Here is a 20862-nt window from a genome sequence, read left to right as displayed (position 1 = left end):
CTGTAAGATATGAATCATGACATATACTGTAAGGTATGAATGTGCTCTTACGACACATGTAGTAATTTCTCCCTGGAGAACGGAGTCCTCAAAATTGCATTTAGTAGCAAGTCATATTTTTCAACAGTTCCAAATTTAAAATATTTCTAGAGAAGCATAGTAGCTAACAGAATTTAATCATCTCTTCTAGCGGCCCTTAAGGATTCTTTAATAAATGTTTAAATACAGGGACTCCCCCGGCGGCCCAGTGGTTAGGATCCCGCGCTTCCACTGCAGGGGGCGCCGTCCCTGGTCGGGGGGGTTCTGCATGCCGTGCGGTGCCGCCAAAAAAGTTTTTTTTAAAATATGAATTATTTAAAATACTTTCCTATTTGACATGCAGTTTTGAAACACTGACATTTAACAGCATTTATTTTACAATTCAGTGCAACAAATATGTATTAAACTGTTTCTCCTATAAATATTCGGAAGTGTCAGTTTCCTTTAAAAGCATTTTCAGGGCTTCCCCGGTGGCGCAGTGGTTGAGAATCTGCCTGCTAATGCAGGGGACACGGGTTCGAGCCCTGGTCTGGGAAGGTCCCACATGCCGCGGAGCAACTGGGCCCGTGAGCCACAACTACTGAGCCTGGGCGTCTGGAGCCTGTGCTCCGCAACAAGAGAGGCCGCGATAGTGAGAGGCCCGCGCATCGCGATGAAGAGCGGCCCCCACTTGCCGCAATTAGAGAAAGCCCTCGCACAGAAACGAAGACCCAACACAGCTAAAAATAAATAAATAAATAAATAGAGTAGCTATTAATTTAAAAAAAAAAAGCATTTTCAGAGACAGGTGCCTAGAATGCTGTTCGAGAGCTGTATTGTCTATAAACTATCTTGAGAGTGTAGGGTGCTGTTCTTACACTGTCTCAACTGTGTTTATTCAAGCATTTTATTTAAGTCAGTATTTCAAAGAATTTTCTTTTTCAGAAAGTTCCCCTGTGCACAGGACATGTACCTATGTCTCGAGAAAAGAAAAGTGAGGTCTCCTTTTGGCACCAAGCCCAGTTCAGTCCAGCAGTTTGGCCATTTTTTCACATTGCTGTATTCCTTTGAAAATTAGAAAAAAAACTGTTCACTTTTTTGAGGCTGCCAAGATATGAAATACTTTGATCCTTCAACTAACGTTAGAGCATTTCTCTCAGGTATGAGATATGACAAAACACATTTAATTTATTCTCCCTTCATATAAACACTGAATATTTCTTGGAAAGAATACCTGAAGACTTACTCTAGGCTTTTTATTAAAGGGAAGCACAGCTGCTCCAAAATAAAAATGACAGAAAAATTGCCGATGTAAAAAACTGTAAGTCATTAAGAGCATTTAAATACATACTTGAAGTTGCCTGTTAGCTGAAGCACTGAACCACCTGGGTGTCAAACCCTTCCCTGTCTTGTTTGCTCTGCACTGCTTTCGGCCGTGCGTCGCTGCTGTATCTGACCGGGGGCCCATAGGGACAGGTCCTCCTTCACAGCAGGATGGTGCAGGTCCGCTGCCGTCACTCTGCCAGGCTTCCTTCCTCATCTCTGAGCCACCACGTAGCTATGCTTCCCACTGACTCTTCCACAGGAACATCCGTGCAGACGAACACTCGCTTTTCAGTGTTCATATGCAGCTTCATCTGTCCTATACATACGGCTTTCCCACTTATACCACCCCTGCTTCATTGCAGTTTTCACCCATCATTCAAAGACCATTTTTTAATTAATTTTTATTGGAGTATAGCTACTCAACCATAAAAAGGAACAAAGACCATTTTTAGAACTAGTTCCTCTGAGACATCTTCGGTCATCTAAACTCCGGAAGACTTCCCCTTTTTTTAAGTCCTGGAACTCTTACTATCAGTATCTCTCAGTGGTATTTAGCATTTTCTGTAAACATTTACATTTTGACCTCCTGGTGAAAGTATGCAGCACCATCTATTAAGAATTCTTGGGACTTCCCTGGTGGTCCAGTGGTTAAGACTCTGCGCTCTCAATGCAGGGGGCACAGGTTTGATCCCTGGTTGGAGAACTAAGATCCCGCATGCCGCACGGCACGGCCAAAAAAAAAAGAATTCTTGCCAAAAACTAAACTTGAATCTGAGCACAGCTCTGGATCTAAGTAAGTACCAGTTTGTAGAAAATACAGACGTTACAGGAACATGTGAAATGACACCAAAAAGATGCAGTTAGCAAAGTCTTCTACACTCTTAAACTTTACCGGACAAATGACCAGGCTTCTTCAACAATTAAGTTGAAACTGAGGGGAAGAAAGACCAGGGAGAACCTATAGATTAAAATCAAGTAACTGCTACAGAAATTTAATTACTTCATTTTAAATAACATGGTTTGACCTTTGGTATATCCAAATCTCTGTCACTCTACTGAATATATAAGTTTGCTTCACTTGAGATCTTATGAATAGTAAAACTTGAGGTGAAATTACACAAAATGCCATGCAGATAAAACCTCTAGTGGACACTTGTACTTGCTGACCAATGACCATTCCCCTTCCTTCCTAGTAATAGTGACCTAATAAAAGTCTCCTTTTTTTTGAAGTATTAGTACTGTACTTAACTCTCTTATGAAAATTTTCCGCTATACCAGAGAGGTAATTTAAAGTAAAAATGTGTGTGTTTTTAATTAGGTGAAGGTTCCATATAGTATGTATATGATTACTTCTAAACCATCTAAAACTTACTTTCTGATGTCTTTATCTCTTTCAGGGCTGGTTTCATATACCGAGTATCTTTTCTTGCTTACAATCCTCACTAGTAAGTATTCCACAGTTTTTCTCATCGATCATGTGGAATTCTCTCGTTTTACCAGACAGGGTGTTGGAAGTTTGGTATTTATATCTTTATCATGAAGAATGTTATTGGTGCCTTGCTTTCTGTACCTACAGAATGATTCTCTTGGGTGAGATTATCCTTGAAGTCTCACCACCTCCCCTGCACTCGGGCTCCCCACAACTTTGTCTCCTTAATTGAAGGCTTATTGAACTGAGGAGTCAGACGCAGCCTTCACTTAGGAATATTAAAAATCCCTCACGTGACATTCTGCAAAATTCCTGACCAGTAACTCTCTGCAAACTGTCCGGGTCATGAGAATCAAGGAAAGACTGAGAAACTTTCACAGCTCTGAGGAGATAAGGAGACATAGCAATTAAACGCAACAGGCTTCCTTGTGTTTGACCCTAGAATAGAAAAACCATGGAATCCAAATAAAGTCTGTAGTTTAGTTAAAGGTGCTAATTTCTTAGTTTTCGTAAAGGTACTGTGGTTACATAAGATGCTGCCATGAGAGAAGGCTGGGTGAAGGGCCTGTGGGAACTCACCGTACCAGCTTTGCAGTATTTCTGTAAGCCTAAAATTATTTCAAAATAATTTTTACAAAACCCTACTCTTGGGAAAGGGAAATAAAGAGTAGTAATCAATGTGAAAATAGAGAACGTACTGTAAGAATATAGGAAAGCCCCTAGTAGAGTGGAAGAAATACGTAAAGTTCTCACATGAATTTTGCTTTGAAGGGCAGAACACTTAATAACAGAACAGCACACCATGGAAACATATCAGCCTTTGAAAATTGTTATCCTGAGAAGAGATTGTTTTTCCTCTACTTTAGGCACTTACTCATGTTTCTGGTGGCTTATTTCAAGTTTGAAGATCTATAGATCTTCAGGTAACTTGCATTCCACCAACATTTACATAATTATTCATTTTTCCCTTGCAGAACCCCATACTGGGTTTCATGTTGCATTTAAAATGTTGGATGCAGATGGCGATGAGATGGTTGAGAAAAAGGAATTTTTTAAGGTAAGTAGATGCTAGTTATGTTTGGTTTATTATAAAACACCTGGATGTTTGTGTGATAATTTTACATTTCCATTAAAATGAAAATTATATCTACTGCTTACATATGAAATGTCAAGAAATCATTTATACATTCAAAAATATGAAATTTTCTATAATACAGCCTTGAGGAAACAGTTACAGAACAGAGCATGAGATTCCAAAAGGAGAAATGAGCTTAAGCATCTGCATGTTTTAGAGTTTTATTTTTATGATTTCAGCAAATGATAATACAACAGAAAGCGATTTATAGGTGGGTTAAAAATTATTGATACACCCCCACCAAAAAAAGAATAAGGAAAATAAAACCTTAAGCCTTCAGGAAGAATAGGGAGGGAAAATGAAAAAGCCACAAAAGGTATCAATTGGTTCAAATTCTCTAGGAATTTGTGAAGGCTCATAATTGAAAAGGTGAAATATGTTTAAATGATATTTCCCAAGACATAACTCTGTAACACGCCAGCAGTACATTTCACTCCGTTCCAAGGAAGTCGACGGTACTGTTAAAAGTACGTCAGTGCATGTAAACGGCGGGGAGTGTGCCAGGCAGAGCTCACTGTTCCTGATCTCGAGGAGCGCTGTACGGAGAAGATAAGTCCGTTCTGTCCTCTGTGTCTTTCTCCCGGTCCCCAGTGTACTGGGGATACAGGCCACAAGGCTTGTTGAAATTATATTTAAAACGAGTACTTGGACTGTTCGGTCAAGTAACCAGTAGCCACATGTGTCTGTTAAATATAACTTGTGACTAAGAAGCTTGAGTTTCCAAATTTTAATTAATTTTAAATTTAAAAACTGACATTCACTTCGGGTATTGGCAGATTTTCAAGTATATTTGAAACAACTTGAGTATGTGAATCTACTTTTTAATTTTCACTTTTATTTACTTTTTATTTACTTTTGTAAATTTTACGAAATTTAAATATGGATCAAGTACAGGTACACCTTGGAGAAGTTGTGGGTTTGGTTCCAGACCACTGCAATAAAGCAAGTCACACAAATGTTTTACTTTCTCAGGGCAGATAAAAGTTATGTTTTTACTATCCTGTAGTCTATTAAGTGTGGGAATAGCATTATATCTTTAAAAAACAATGTCTATGCCTTAATTTAAAAATATTTTATTGCTAACAAATGCCAACCACCATCTGACAATGCAGGGTTGCCACAAACCTTCAGTTTGTAGAAAACACAAAATCTGCAGAGCACAATAAAACGATGTGCGCCTGTATTTCCAATGAAATACATTATCTGAATGTCTTGTAATGTAAAATACGCACTGGATTTTGAAGAAAAAAGAAAAAGGAATGTAAAATATCTTGATTTTTGTATTGAGTACGTGATAAAGTCATAATTTTGAGATATTAATTTCACCTGTTTCTTTATATTTTTTGCTGCACTTTAACAAAAATGAAACTGGAAACTACAGATGATAAATTATCTTTTATATACTTAGGCAAGAAAAATAACCAGTAATTTCAATCAGTGGCTTCACTCCAAAGAAAAAAGGCTTTGGTTCTAAAATGGATGTTACTTCTTTAAGTTAATTTAAATGTTTGTTATGTAGGTATCTTTATTTTTTCAAATGACTCCCCGGATTAACAGACTTTTTTTTTTTTTTTTTTTTTGGCTGCGTTGGGTCTTCCTTGCTGCACGCAGGCTTTCTCTAGTTGTGGCGAGCAGGGGCTACTCTTCATTGCGGCACGTGGACTTGTCATTGCAGTGGCTTCTCTTGTTCCAGAGCACGGGCTCTAGGCGCACGGGCTTCAGTAGTTGTGGCACGTGGGCTCAGTAGTTGTGGCTCGCGGGCTCTAGAGTGCAGGCTCAGTAGTTGTGGCGCACGGGCTTAGTTGCTCCACGGCATGTGGGATCTTCCCATACCAGGACTCGAACCCGTGTCCCCTGCATTGGCTGGCGGATTCTTAACCACTGCACCACCAGGGAAGTCCCTAACAAACTTTTTAAAATAATTGAACAACTACCGACACTGCCGCAGTAAATGGTTTCTGCAGTAAATGGTTTCTGCTACACTTCAAGCTGAAACACTGAGAATTTCACCTGCCGCTTTACTGCCCACTCACATATGTGTTCTTGTCATTTACTTTATGCTTAGATTTATACACTATACACCCTCTTCCAGATAATTTCTAAAGATGTTAAATATTTATAAACCTAATTTTTGTAGGATCCCACTGATTTATAAATGTATTCCCTACTTAAGACCTTTTTTGCTATATTGTTTGTTTCTAATCTTTGAGATAGTTTCCTACATATAAAACCAAATATTTTAGTAATTAAATTTGCAAAGCCTGTGGATGGATCCTTATCAAAGGGATCTGAGGGATCCTTTATATACAATCAGATGTACCTGTTTAAAGAGTCCATTGCTCATGTCACCACCATCCCAGTCAAGATCTAAAACATTTCCACACTCCACAAAGTCCTCCTGTATCCTTACACTCAGGTCCTCCCCTCTCCTGGCCCCAGGAGACCAGCCAGTGGTCTGCTTTCTTCCAGCATAGATATGTTCCTTTCCTGGAGTTTCGTATAAATGGAATCAGAAAGTATTGATATGTGCTCTTTGTTTCCACTCAGATTCATCTGTGTGTTGCATTTGTCAGTAGTTTGCTCCTTTTTATTGCTGAGCAGTATTTTATTGTGTGGATGTGATCTGTTTATCTAGTCACTTGATGAACATTTTGGTTGTTTTCATGTTGGGGCTGTTATAAATAAAGCTGCTGTGAATATTCATACACAGGTCTTGGGTGAACATATGTTTTCTTTGACTAAATATGTGGGAGTGGAGTTTCTGGGTCATATGCTAAGTATAAAGTAAGAAGCTGCCAATTTTGTTTTCCGAAATCTGTGTTCCATTTTACATCCCCACCAGCAGTGTAAGAGAGTTCCATTTGTTTCATATCTCAAAGGCTTTTTTCAAAAGTCATAAATTAGTCATTTATGTGAGTACTCATTAATTCATCAGTGATTTGTCTAAGTAGTTAGTATGTGCTAAGCACCATGACATAGATTTGTCTTTTTACTTTTTTTAATGCCCTACTAAAAAATTTTAAATCACTGTGTGGCTCCATTGTATTACTGTTGGTCAGTCAGCACCGCTTTAGAACATACAAGGCTATAGATTTTGAGAAACTTTTTAGTATATTTTATTACATGCTCTTTATGACAGTTGTCTCAAATGCTGAAAAGGTTTTTCTTACTTCTGGGTTTTCAGCTTAAGTAAGAAAGCTGGAGGATTCCCAAGGATTGGAGTTGCCTGAAGTATTCCTCTAGATACTTGACATTTCACTGTACTGTTCAGAGAAACAGTCGTGATCTTGTGGAATTCATTATCTCAAAGTGGGAGAAGTTAAAAGTAATAGAGGGGCTTCCCTGGTGGTGCAGTGGTTTAAGAATCCGCCTGCCAATGCAGGGGACACAGGTTCGAGCCCTGGTCCTGGAAGATCCCACATGCCGCGGAGCAACTAATCCCGTGTGCCACAACTACTAAGCTGGCGCTCTAGAGCCCGCGAGCCACAACTCCTGAAGCCCGGCGCCTAGAGCCCGTGCTCTGCAACAAGAGAAGCCACCGCAATGAGAAGCCCGCACACCGCAACAAAGAGTAGCCCCCGCTCGCCGCAACTACAGAAAGCCTGCGCACAGCAACGAAGACCCAATGCAGCCAAAAATAAATAAATAAAATAAATAATAATAAATTTTTTTTTTAATGTAATAGAAAAGCTATAGAGAAAACCATACCATTTAACTGCTTAAAGAATCTTTGGAATGTTTCATGTATTCAAAATATGTTATATGTAAGAGATATGGATTTGAAAAAAAAAATGTGTTTCATTAGGTCATTGTGAACAAACGTTACCAAATCTGTTTGTTTCCAAAGAAGCAGTGTGGGTAAAGTTTATCACTGTTAACCAGTTACCAACTGGTTTATGAAAGCAGCCTGGAATTCCACCAAGAAGTTGAAGGTACTTGTAAACAGACAAAATGGAAAGAACCAAGAATTTCCAGATATCATACATAGCTCTTACTCAGACAGGACCTTGGGTTAAAAATACTCGAAAAGCACAAAAGAAGGGAAATACTAGATAGTCATCATAAATTTATCTTTGAAATCAGTTCCATTCAGGTGAAGGAAAGCAGAAACAACATTGCTTTGTTCGGCACAAACAGTGATTAAGTGACCGTCATTAGTGTTCCCTTGGGGAAATGATGCCTATAGGCCGCTGTCTGAAACCGTGGTTGAAGCTGTGCAGGTGAAATGTGCACAGACACGTAGGATGTGAATTGCACACTCTGTCGGGGAGACCAGCCGGCTCGTCAGTGTTCCAGATTCATCTCTGGCCGCAGTGTGAAAGGCAAACCAGAAGTGGAGCGACTGGAGGCCGGGAGGTCCTTAGGCTGTTGTCATCGTCCAGTTTTCAGCTGGGAGTGTGCCAGGCAGAGCTCACTGTTCCCGATCTCGAGGAGCGCTGTACGGAGAAGATAAGTCCGTTCTGTCCAAGAGGCGCTGCGCGCAGGCTGTGTGGGGCCCGGCTTCCAGCACATGAGGAAGAAATCAACGGTGGTCACTGCTTTTTCCCGCCAGCCTGACCAGGAGTCATGATAGTGCTAGCTGACCAAAGGGCACAGAGGACTCCTTCTCTTGCGGATTGGTTATGACATCTGTGCTATATTATTAGATCTTCACAGCAGCCTACAAAGTCAGTAGTAGTATCCCCATCTTAAAGATGAGGAGATTGATGTGCAGCACGTGATTTGATTCTAAGTCTGCCCAGCTCTGGAGCTTGCTCTTTCTTCAGGTTACCCTGCCTCATGTGAGGGAGAACTCAGAGAGGACTGGGCTGAGAAAGGGCTTAACTCTGAGCTTGGAAATGTGAGCCTGATAAACTGGTAGGACATCCACGCTGGCAGCTGTCTGCAGACCAGGAGCGGGGCTGGGATTAGGAAGCGTCCTGGAAGAGGAGGCCGTTAAGTCCTGAGCGCGTGTGACCTCAGAGGGGAGAATGTAGAGTGAGGTGGGTAAGCCAGAGTCTAGCGAACAGGTTCACGTAAGGGACGAAGCTGAGGGTGAGAAGCCAGGGACTGAAAGAAGGAGAAGCGCGGCAGAGTGCGGGCACTGGGCTCAGGGCGGAGCACTCAGCATCCAGCTCTTTGAGGCGTCTTCAGGTGGCACAGAGGCCGCGCGGAGCCCCTTAAGCTTGCAGGTCACTGGGGACCGAGGCCGCGGAACAGAAGGCGTGAATGGGAAAGGCAGAGTTGGTGGCAGCAGAGGAAAATTGCTCTTCCGGGATGTCTGATGATTAAGGAAGGAAATTGGTTTGGGGTTAGCTTCAGGGTGAAAATGTGTCTGTCTGCACAAGCAGGACCTGAAGTACCAGTGTCGGAAGTCACGGAGCCCCCTCACATTCCAGCACCTCAGTCTGCCTCAGGTCCGGGAGAAGGATGTGTTTGAGATGGTCGTTGTTATTCAAGTAGAGGTTAATCACCGTGAAAGGCTGGGCTAGGTCAGCCTAGCCGTAAGCCCGTAAGTCACGCAAGCCGTAGCCCCTCAGCCCTGGGGGAACTTTCTGCTCTCTTCCTTCCTGGGAGTCACAAGAGGAGGCCAGGTTTCAGAAGCACTGTCCCCACTGTCCGCCCCCCCCAGAACAGGAAAGCTGAGGTGGCGTCATGAAGTGGACACAGTGGGGCCCCTGGTGACCTCGCTGTCACACGTGCAGCGCCAAGGCTCAGGTGCTCTGCAGCACGGTCACGTGGTGGCCCCGACCGACGCTGAACGTCCTCGTCCCCTTTCCTTCTTCAGGCCTCTTCTCGGGGAGACTCAGGGCCGCCCAGCAGTCTGCTTTCTGTGTGGGCAGCCTCTGCTCCTGAAACTGTTGAGCAAACCTGCCTCAAAAGCTTTTCAAGTACTTGTTTTAACGTAATAGTTGAACACTCTGAATTTACAGAACACTTTCTAAATACTACAGTTTTTTCCTTAAATGTTTGGGAAATTCTTAGATGACCAATCCATGAATTAAGGAAACAAGAAAAGGAATGTTAGGATACATCACTGATTTTTTTTTTTAAGTTGAAGTTTATAAAGCTCAACCTTCTAAGCCTATAAAGGGTTCTTTGTGCTGATCTTAGGAATAAAACACTAAACTTGATAACCCATGAGCATGATGCAATTTGTCGATTTAAAATAACAGCATAGGGACTTCCCTGGTGGCACAGTGGTTAAGAATCTGCCTGCCAATGCAGGGGACACGGATTCGATCCCTGGTCTGGGGAGTTCCCACATGCCGCGGAGCAACTAATCCCATGTGTCACAACTACTGAGCCTGCACTCTAGAGCCCGCGACCTACAACTACTAAGCCGGCACGCCTAGAGGCCGTGCTCCACAACAAGAGAAGCCACTGCAATGAGAAGCCCGCGCACCGCAACAAAGAGTAGCCCCTGCTCGTCGCAACTAGAGAAAGCCTGCGTGCAGCAACGAAGACCCAACGCAGCCAAAAATAAATAAATAAATAAATTTTTAAAAAATAAAATAACAGCATAGAGGAGAAAAAACTATGTTTACATTCATTATTTAAATAATTATTTCATTTCCATGGTCATTGTGTTAGGAAACCTAAGTTTGTAGCATCTTCTATTTGAAAGTTTATTGAAAGCACCAAACAGTTCTTTTCAGATCAGAAAAGCATATTTAAAAGGCAGGGTTTTGTGGGTTTGTTCTTTTTTTCAGCTTATCTGAATGTTTCCCCTGTGCATTTTATTTGTTGCTAGAAAAGTAATGAGAGTTACTTTAATGCCCAAAACATAGATATAACAAAGTGATTTGAACAGCAAATGCAAAAGTAATGAAGAAATGTATTAATATAAAGTCTTGTAAAAATGTCCTAAAATATAAATTGCCTTAGTTTATTACTTTTGTGTTTTGTGGTACATTCCTGTCTTATTAATATCCAGATCTACAAACTGTGTTGGTAAGTGTATTGCTTACTTCTTTATCCCAAGAACAAGTAAAATAGCACCTAAGTGTATAAGCCATTCTCTGTCAGATAATAACAAACAGTACCAGCAATGATCAAAGCCAGTGATAGTAAATCCATTTAATTTTTACCTTGATAGATAGTACATCTGCTTATTGGGATAAGTGCCAGGGTTTTAGTGCAACTTCTTTAAACAATAAATAGATAGACTGACAAGTCTGTTTACTAGTATAAATTTCTCCTTAGGTGGTCCTCTGGTTTCACATTGTTTCCGTACTGGTAGGAAGGACGGCTCTTAATGCAGTCAGGTTATAATTTTATCATGCTAAATATACCTGCTAGAGTTATTATTAAATATAATGGCCTTCATTAGAATTTCTCCGTCTTGATTTTGGAACAGTGTTCTTATTCCAGAGTTTAAACTATTATGATCCATCCTGAAAGCAAAAATAAGTTAAATTGACCCTATGTACTTTTCATTTTCAGCCTGAAATTGAAAATATGGATCAATATAAAGTTAGTCAATTTGTTGGTAGTTTTTTAGACATTCAGAATTTGTATTTGAATGTGTCTTCCTGCTTCTTTTACCACTTACGTATAAAAGCTTTACCTTTTTTTGTTTCTCTAAGAAAGCACCCCTGTTTCTGCCAGACCTTGCTCTTACCTCCACCTAGAATGCCCTTTCCCCCACCTAGAATGCCCTTTCCCCATTCCTTTGGTAGCTTTTAGTTATTCAGATCTCCACCCAAATGTCACATCCTCAAAGAGAACTACCCAGAATAAGCCTATCTAACAGAAACCCCTCCCCAGCAGTCTCTGAATCCTGTCACCCTACTTTATTTTTTCTAGTCATAGCACTTGACACTATCTGAAGTTCTCTTATTTACTTGTTCACTCGTTTGTTACCTCTGGCCCATTAGAATGTAAGTTAACAACAGCAAGGATGTTATCTTTCCGTAACCACTCATCCCAGCACTTAGAATGGTCGCAGGAGAGGCACTTAGTCCGTTGCTATCATGAATCAGCATCATGCACAAGCCATCTTAGAAAGTATCTTGGTAGACCAGAGAGACCTTTTGGCCTAAGAGGATACCTGGATACAAAATAGTTTCAAATGGGGCTATTATACAGAACTAAATATACAGCACTGTAATTTCAACATGCACCAGAACCTGGGTAACACTCTCCCTGAGTCCAGACCAGAATGTTCTAGATACGACTCTGACAGGACAAGCTTTATGTGGCACTAAACCCACATGGGTAGACTTTAGGACAGACCCTTGTTCTAAATTACACAAAATTGGAATAAGCCAATACTGTAATAAGCCTCCTAAAAAATTCTTATTTCAGTGAACTAATCCTATTTGCTTTTTTGTTTTGTTTGTTTGTTTTTAACTATTTATAATAACTGTGAAGATTATTATAACAATATTAAGTGTCTTATAATAAAAAAAGATGTTTTGAATTTTCTATAAAAATTTATCATTTTATGACTAACATCTGTTGTTTTTTTAATTATATGATAAATTTTGACTAATTTTCAGTACTTGATCTAGCAAAAACAAACAACAAAAGGAGATCCATATTACCAATATTAACAATGAAAAGAGAGAAATCACCAGAGATCCTAGAGGTATCAGAAGGATAAAAATGGAATATTGTGAACAACTGATTCATATGTGACTATTAACCTGATAACTCAGATGACTGGACAAGTGCCTTAAAAAAGCAAAACTTACCAAAACAAGACGTGGGATAGAAATCTAAATAGTCCCGTATCAAAGGATTGGGTTTGTTATCGAAAACTTTCCCACAAAGAAATGTCCAGGCTCGGATGGTTTCACTGGTGAAATCTGTCGAGCATTTAAGGAAGAAGAAATGCCCAGTTTGCACAGTTTCTTTCAGAAAATACAAGAAAAAGGAACATTTCCCTCATGTTATGAGACCAGCATATCCCTAATAACTAAAATTTGGCAAAAACCTAACAGGAGAAGTAAATTATAGACCAACTTCCCTCATGAACAGAGGTATGAAAATACTTAACCAGATAGAACAAAACACAGCAAGCACCATATAAAATAATACATCACAACCAAGTGAGATTTATCCAAGGAATACAAAATTCATTTCATGGTTGAAAATCAGTCAGTGCAGTCCATCATATTAACAGAATAAAGGAGAAACCAACATGATCATATCAGAACATGCAGACAGAGCATCTAACAAAATAAGCATTTTTGTGGTAAAACTCAGAGTAGGAATAGGAGAGAACGTCTTCAAACTGATAAAGGGCATTTACAAAAAAATTTTTTTAAATATCGTCATGCTACAACACAAAATACTGAATGCTTTCCCCTTAATCAGGAACAAGGCAAAGGTGCAATGTTAAGAATGTTAAGAATCCACCTGCCAATGCAGGGGACAAGGGTTCGAGCCCAGGTCCGGGAAGATCCCACATGCCGCAGAGCAGCTAAGCCCATGTGCCACAACTACTGAGCCTGCGCTCTAGAGCCCACGAGCTACAACTACTGAGCCCGCATGCCACAACTACTGCAGCCCACGTGCCTGGAGCCCGTGCTCCGCAATAAGAGAAGCTCCTGCAAGGAGAAGCCTGCACACTGCAACGAAGAGTAGCCCCCACTCGCCACAACTAGAGAAAGCCTGCGCGCAGCAACAAAGACCCAACGCAGCCAAAAAATAAATAAATTTATAAAAAAAAAAAAAGACAGAAAGAAAAAAGCAGAGGACCTGGGAATTCCCTGGCGGTCCAGTGGTTAGGACTCTGCACTTCACTGCAGGGAGCCTAAGACCCCTGGTTGGGGAACTGAGATCCAGCAAGCCACGAGGCATGGCCCAAATAAATAAATAAATAAAAGCAAAGGACCTAAAATACTGAAATCAATCTTGAGAAACAAGAACAAATCTGGTTGACTCTCACACTACCTGACTTTATGACACTACAAAGCTGTAGTAACAGTGACACTGTGATATCGCCCACAGGATGGACAAGTAGACAGTGGGGGATAGTGAAGAGTCCACACTTACGTGGTCACTTAATTTTTACTAAAGACACCAAATCAGTTAATGGGAAAAGTCTTCTCAACAAATGACACTAGCACAAACGGATGGGATATATATATGAAAAAGACTACTCATAACCTCTGCCTCACACCACATACAAAAATGTATTTGAGATGTATTATATATCTAAACATAAAAACTAAAACCACTAAGCTTCTGGGAAAAAATATAAGAGAATATCTTCAGAATCTAGGGTAGGCAGAGTTGCTTAGGGCACTAAAAGCAGTAACCATAAAAGAAAAAACTGATAAAGTAGTCATCATCAAAATTAATAACTTCTGTTTATTAAGAAAATGAATAGGCAAATTGTAGGATAAGAGAAAATATCTTCCAAACATATCTAACAAAAGACTTGTATCCAGAATATATAACAAATGCTTACAACTTAATAGTTTTAAAAAAATTTTTTTTAAGTAAGCAAAAGACTACGACAGAAACTTCACGAGAGAAAATGTACAAATGGGAGATAGCACTTGAAAAAGTGCTCCACGTGGGCTTCCCTGGTGGCACAGTGGTTGAGAATCCGCCTGCCAATGCAGGGGACACGGGTTCGAGCCCTGGTCTGGGAAGATCCCACATGCCGCGGAGCAACAAAGCCCATGAGCCACAACTACTGAGCCTGCGCGTCTGGAGCCTGTGCTCCACAACAAGAGAGGCCACAACAGTGAGAGGCCCGCGCACCGCGATGAAGAGTGGCCCCCCACTCGCCGCAACTAGAGAAAGCCCTCGCACAGAAACGAAGACCCAACACAGCCAAAAATTAATTAATTAATTAATTAATTAATTTTTTTTAAAAAGTGCTCCACGTGAGTTCTCAGGGAAATGCAAGTTAAAACCACAGTGAAGTAGTACAGTACTTCCAACAGAATGGCTGAAATTAAAAAGACTGATCACACCAAATGGTGAGGATGTGAAGGAACGAGAATTCACTTTGGAAAAGGGTTTGGCGGTTTCTTGTAAAGTTGCACAGACCTAACTGTTCCCCTCCTGGGTATTTATTCAAGAGAAATATTAAAACATGTCAAAAACAAAGAGTTGCACGGGGAAGTTGATGGCAGAGCTGTGCTGTACAACATAGTGGGTGCAGTTAGCAATACGGTGCCCTGCACTTGAAACTCCGTTAAGAGGCTGAGTCTCATGCTGTGTTCTTACCACCAACAAAACCCAAACAAACAAAAACAGAGGTGCTCGATATATTTATTACCTCGATTGTGGTGATGTATCATGGGTGTATGCCTAGGTACAAATTCATCAAAACGTATACATTATTGTGTGCAATGTTCTGTATATTAAGTATACCTCAGTAAAGCTGGGAAAATGGAAAGTTTATGGCAGCTTGATTCACAGTAGCCAAAAACTGGAGACAGCAAGGCAACATCTATCAGTGAGTGAATGGATAAATAGTGGTGTATTTATACAAATGGGATACAACTCAGCAATAAATGAGAACAAACTACTGATATGTAAACAACATGGATAAATCACAAAATCATTATACTGAGTGAAAAGAAACACAAAGGAACACATACTACTTGATACCATTTACTTGAATTTGTAAACTAAGTGAGACTAATTTGATTCTGCCTTTGTGGGGATGCAGCTAGAATGCATTGCCTGGGAATAGACACAGGAAGCTTCCTGAGGAATGGAAATGTTCTGCTCTGTGACAGAGGATTGGTTACTCAGGTTAAAACTGTATGGCTAAGATGTGTACGTTTCAGTGTATAAAAATTTTTCCAGAAGAGATATAAATAATAATAATTGAGAAGGGAACCGGGAATAGGTAGTAGAAGTATAGCTGGACAGAGAATGGCAGGATACTGTGAACTGTGGAAGCTGAATAATGTATATATGGTGGGTTATTATAGGAGTCTGTTTGCTATGTCTGAAATTTCCATATTAAAAATTTTAAGAGGAGGTGTGGAAAGCAAAGCAAGAAATGTTTGGGTATTGAACTTGGCAGTATGTTGACGGTCAATTTAAAAATAAAGGATAAGGGCTTCCCTGGTGGCGCAGTGGTTGGGAGTCTGCCTGCCGATGCAGGGGCCACGGGTTCGAGCCCTGGTCTGGGAAGATCCCACATGCCGTGGAGCAGCTAAGCCCGTGAGCCACAGCTACTGAGCCTGCGCGTCTGGAGCCTGTGCTCCGCAACGGGAGAGGCCGCGATGGTGAGAGGCCCGTGCACCGTGATGAAGAGTGGCCCCCACTCGCCGCAACTGGAGAAAGCCCTCGCAGAGAAACGAAGACCCAAGACAGCCAAAAATAAAATAAATAAATAAATAAATTTTAAAAATAAATAAATAAAAAATAAAGGATAAAACAAATGAAAGCTTTTCAACTTTATTCCCTAAAATAAGTGGGGGTGGGAGAATGTTGAAAAGTTTGAGGGCTTTAGAGAACTAGAGATAAACCATATGCCTAAAATAAATAAAATAGAAGCAGCTACTTTATTAATTTGGAATTTAGTGGCAGTTTTCAAACTATTAAGAAAGAAGTAGCCTAGAAAAAAATGGGTGAAGGTTTGTCTCCTAATTGATTTGAATCCATAGTTTGAGATTTTGTCTACATTTAATTTTTTTAAAAAACTTTTTTTTTAATTTGCTTTCCATGTGAGGATTGGTACAAATGACTCTGAAAGGTAGGTAGGTTTTTTTAATGTACTCAGTCTGAAGGTACTGTTTTTTTGGGGTTTTTGGGTTTTTTTGAAGGTACTATTGACAGTTTATAATTAGTAGAAATGTAGGCCTTTAAATTATTTTAATGCTTTGTAAATGCATAAGGAGAAAAGGGAAGAACATTTATATGATACGAATAGCTTTTTAAGAGCTAGGTACTTGAAATGTGGCCATAAAGCACCAGAGATAGAAAAAGAAGAGAAGAGATAGAGGAAAAAAAGGAAGGGAATAAAAATTCTCTTGAAGAATGAGGGTAATCATGAAGTTTTTATACAATGATGCCTTTAGAATATATATGTGTGTGTGTGTGTATGTGTATTTTATTTATATATATATATGTACACACACACACACACACATATATATATATATATATAAAGTAAGCCAGCTTTCTTAGGAGAACAAATGATCCAAATCATAATAATGTTAATACTTGCATATCTGTTTTCTCCTTTGATCCTTATATGATCTAAGGGTTAAAAACTAATATCAGGAGTTACAATGCAAAAATAGTTTAATATTTAACAAATAACTAGTAAACATTTTATAATAAAAACTTAGCATCTGTTTTTTAGGTTGTTTTTTAAAATCCAGTAGACATGCATCTAAATTCATGTTTGCATTCTTTCTAGCTGCAGAAGATCATAAGTAAACAGGATGACTTGAAGACAACAATAACTAATGAAACAGAATGCCAGGTATGTGCAAATAAACTAAATATTTCCAAGCAGATGTTATTTACAGTAGCTTCTCTATTCTGTTTGCTCAAATAAGTATTCCCAAATAGTTGGGGAAACTAACAGTAACTTAATTTTTCTAAATATTTTAAATAGATTTTCTACATTCACATGATCCAGACCTCAAAAGACTCACAAGAGGATGTCTGTAGGGCAGAACTTTCCTCCCCATGACCCAGGTCCTGGGCATTCTTCCAGAGATATTCCATGTGTATATAAGCATGTATGTAAATAAGCAACTAAACATTTCCATGTGTTCTTTTTTTACCATTTTTATACAAGCAGTAGCATACTACACACTGTTCCATACCTTCCCATTTTTTCTTACCACATCCGAATATCTCATTCTTTTTAATGGCTCCGTAGTACTTTGCTGTATGGATGGATGTACCTGTTGATGTAACCATTCCTCCTTTGAAAGATATTTAACATGTATCCAGTCTTTTGATATTGCAAATAATGCAGTTAATAATCCTGTAATCATATCACTTTATATATATGTGAATATATCCAAGGTGTAACTTCCCAGAAATTCACTTGCTGGGTCAAAAGGTATGAACATTTCTAAGGTTGTTGATAAACTTTGATAAATATTGGCAAATATCTTCTGTAGAAAATGAACCAACTTTCATTCCCACCAGTAACGTATATCCTTAAATTTTCCATTGATAACCTTTTAATCAATTGTAATTCCACAATTTGCTTTCTGTGAGATTTTCTTAAATTTCCAAATCATTTCATCTTTTAGAGCATGTCTGCTTCAAATTTTGCAAATTATTAAAAGCACAATTTTTTTTTATTTCATTCCCTTTGAGCAGCCCTATGCCGGACTTGTTTCACCTGTGTCCGTGTCCTCTAACGGTGCCCCGTCCCCCGGGTGTGCACCTCCCCCGTGTCCTCAGCTCCCTGCGTGTCCTGTCACACCTCCTGCCCCTCCTTAGGGTAACTGCTTAATCGTCCGTGTCCTCTGGAGCGAGAGCATCCTTCTTCTTTCTGAGGTCACGTGAGGGTAGGGAGCAGGCCACACGACCACCCTTACCTCTGGTGCCAGTTGGAGGTTCAGGGGGCCCCCAGTATCACCTTGGGTCTGATAACTGATTGGAAGGACTCATAGTACTCCCCGAAAGTTGTTAGGTCCGTAGGTACGGTTTATTACAGTGAGAGGATGCACGTTAAAATCAGCCAAGGGGAGAGACTCGTAGGCAGAATCCAGAGGTTCTGGTCATCCTCTCCCAGGGGAGTGTGGAAAGCGCTGACTTTCCCAGCAGTGACTGTGGCAGCACACACGGAGTAGTGCCAGCCAGGGCCTTGGTGTCCAGAGACTGTTGGGGTCAGCCATGGAAACCTGGTTGGCTGTCCTCGTGGCCGACCTCAGACTCTAGCCCTTCCGGAGGTCAAGCTGATACCCCATGGCCCAAAGCCTCCACCCCAAATCTCATTGTTGGACTACCTGTTGTGGCCCAAGGCCCCTAGGTAAACAAAGACACCTTCTCTTAGGGACCACCTCCTAGCAGCCCAGGGCAGAGGCCAGACATCTGGGTAAGGTTAATTCCTTCCTACACAAGTTGTATCTACATAGCCTGCTAAAGCACCAGGCATACCCTGTGTACTCTGTAAGTAATTTTTAATGAATGAACAAATGTCTAATCTTATGGATATAACACTTTTTTTAACTTTTTTTTTAATAGATTTATTTTATTTATTTATTTTTGGCTGCATTGGGTCTTCGTTGCTGCGCGTGGGCTTTCTCTAGTTGCGGCGAGCGGGGGCTACTCTTCATTGCTGTGTGCGGGCTTCTCATTGCTGTGGCTTCTCATTGCAGAGCACAGGCTCTAGGTGCGTGGGCTTCAGTAGTTGTGGCAGGCGGGCTCAGTAGTTGTGGCTCGCGGGCTTAGTTGCTCCGCGGCATGTGGGATCTTCCCAGACCAGGGCTCGAACCCGTGTCCCCTGCATTGGCAGGTGGATTCTTAACCACTGCGCCACCAGGGAAGCCCCGGATACAACACTTTTAACCATTGACCTGTTCTTGGTCGTTCAGACTGTTTCCAAATCTTTGCTGTTAGAAGACACGATGCAGTAAATAGCTACACGTGTAAATTTAAGATAGAGCTGTAAGAGTCAGGTTGTCAGGTAAAGACATGACTACTTGTAAGGCTTTGACCCATATTGTCTGGCTGCCTTCCACAAAGGTTGTAATAGGTTACGGGCCTGCAGGCAGTCTCTCCAGGGTTGGTATCTTTTTTGTTTTTCTTCTTAATCTGTGTCAGTATGACAGGGGAAAAGGTATCGCAGATTGTTTTTTAAGATAGTAATGTACACCATTCATGTTTCTTATTTTATAAATTTTCTGTTTCTTTTTTTTAACATCTTTATTGGCATATAATTGCTTTACAATGGTGTGTTAGTTTCTGCTTTATAACAAAGTGAATCAGCTATACGTATACATACATCCCCATATCCCCTCCCTCTTGTGTCTCCCTCACACCCAAATCTTCTGTTTCTGTTCTTTGGGAATTTCTTTAGGGTTTTTCTTCATATACTTAAGAATATTAAGCTAGTGTCTGTCAAAATTATTGAAATATTTTTCAGATTTGTTTTTGTTTATGATGTTTTGGTTATAGATGTTTTTATTTTTAATGTAGTCATGTTTAGCTGTCTTTTTATTTATTCAGTTACTTTCATTCTTTAAAATGCCTTCCCCACATCAAAATCAGTTGTTAAATACTAACCTATATTATCCTCTGATTTAGTTGTGGTTTTATTTTCTTACGTATAATTTTTTCATTCATCTGAAATTTGTTTCTTAAGGGCATCCCTAGGGATATTTCATTACTTAACTTTTTTACTATTATAAATGGACTCTTTACCCTAAAGGGAAAAATTATTGCTGTTAAGCAGGAAATTTATTTAATTTTTAATGTTTTTGTACCAGTCTGTCTTACTGAATTTTCTTCTTATTTTTTCTGTTGATTTTCCTGGTGGTTCTAAGTATAAAATTATCTCTCAATAATATTAATCTTAGTTTATTCCTTTATGTATTGGACAAAATTACCCCCCAAAATGTTTAGTAATAGTGTTCTTGGTAGACATCCTGATCGTATTCTAACCTTAACGAGAATACATCCGGTTTTGTGTTTTAGTGTATCTCCTGGGCATTTATATGGGAATTAAGAAAAAACTCCAGGCATGACTTCCTGCCCACACTTGTGTGGAAGTCCAGTTAAAATCCACATTTGTATTTATAGTGGCTATTTTATAAAATGAGTAGACACAAAGTCAAGTCTTTAAGAGTCAGTACTGTGGAAGGCTCTGTGTCAGTCAGCCCCGCTGGGACCACCGCTTCCTCCCCATGAGCCGACCCCGTGGCGGGGGGGTGAGGTGCGGGCAAGCCCGCTGCGGCCCCAGGGCCGTGGCCGGCTGGTTGCTGGATGGCTGGGTGACTTGCCTGCGCTGAGTGTCTGCAGTCTGTCCCCTCCAGAACCTGAGGCTGCGCTCGTCTCTGCCTGGCCTCCCGGGAGCTGT

At 40.3% G+C, this 20862-nt stretch overlaps 1 protein-coding gene across 1 annotated transcript in view; it reads left to right on the top strand.

Annotated features, from left to right (window-relative positions):
• Positions 1–20862, top strand: part of MICU2 (mitochondrial calcium uptake 2) — an 87781-nt gene that overhangs the window by 54130 nt on the left and 12789 nt on the right. The window contains exons 5-7 of the mRNA XM_059902936.1: positions 2742–2789; positions 3748–3830; positions 17236–17301. Coding sequence (XP_059758919.1) covers positions 2742–2789; positions 3748–3830; positions 17236–17301 — 197 coding nt within the window. The remainder of the gene's footprint in view (positions 1–2741; positions 2790–3747; positions 3831–17235; positions 17302–20862) is intronic.

Source organism: Balaenoptera ricei, chromosome 18, assembly GCF_028023285.1.
Source record: "Balaenoptera ricei isolate mBalRic1 chromosome 18, mBalRic1.hap2, whole genome shotgun sequence".
Lineage (NCBI taxonomy): Eukaryota > Metazoa > Chordata > Mammalia > Artiodactyla > Balaenopteridae > Balaenoptera > Balaenoptera ricei.
Note: the sequence above shows the minus strand (reverse complement) of the source record. Positions and strands in the feature narration are given on the sequence as shown.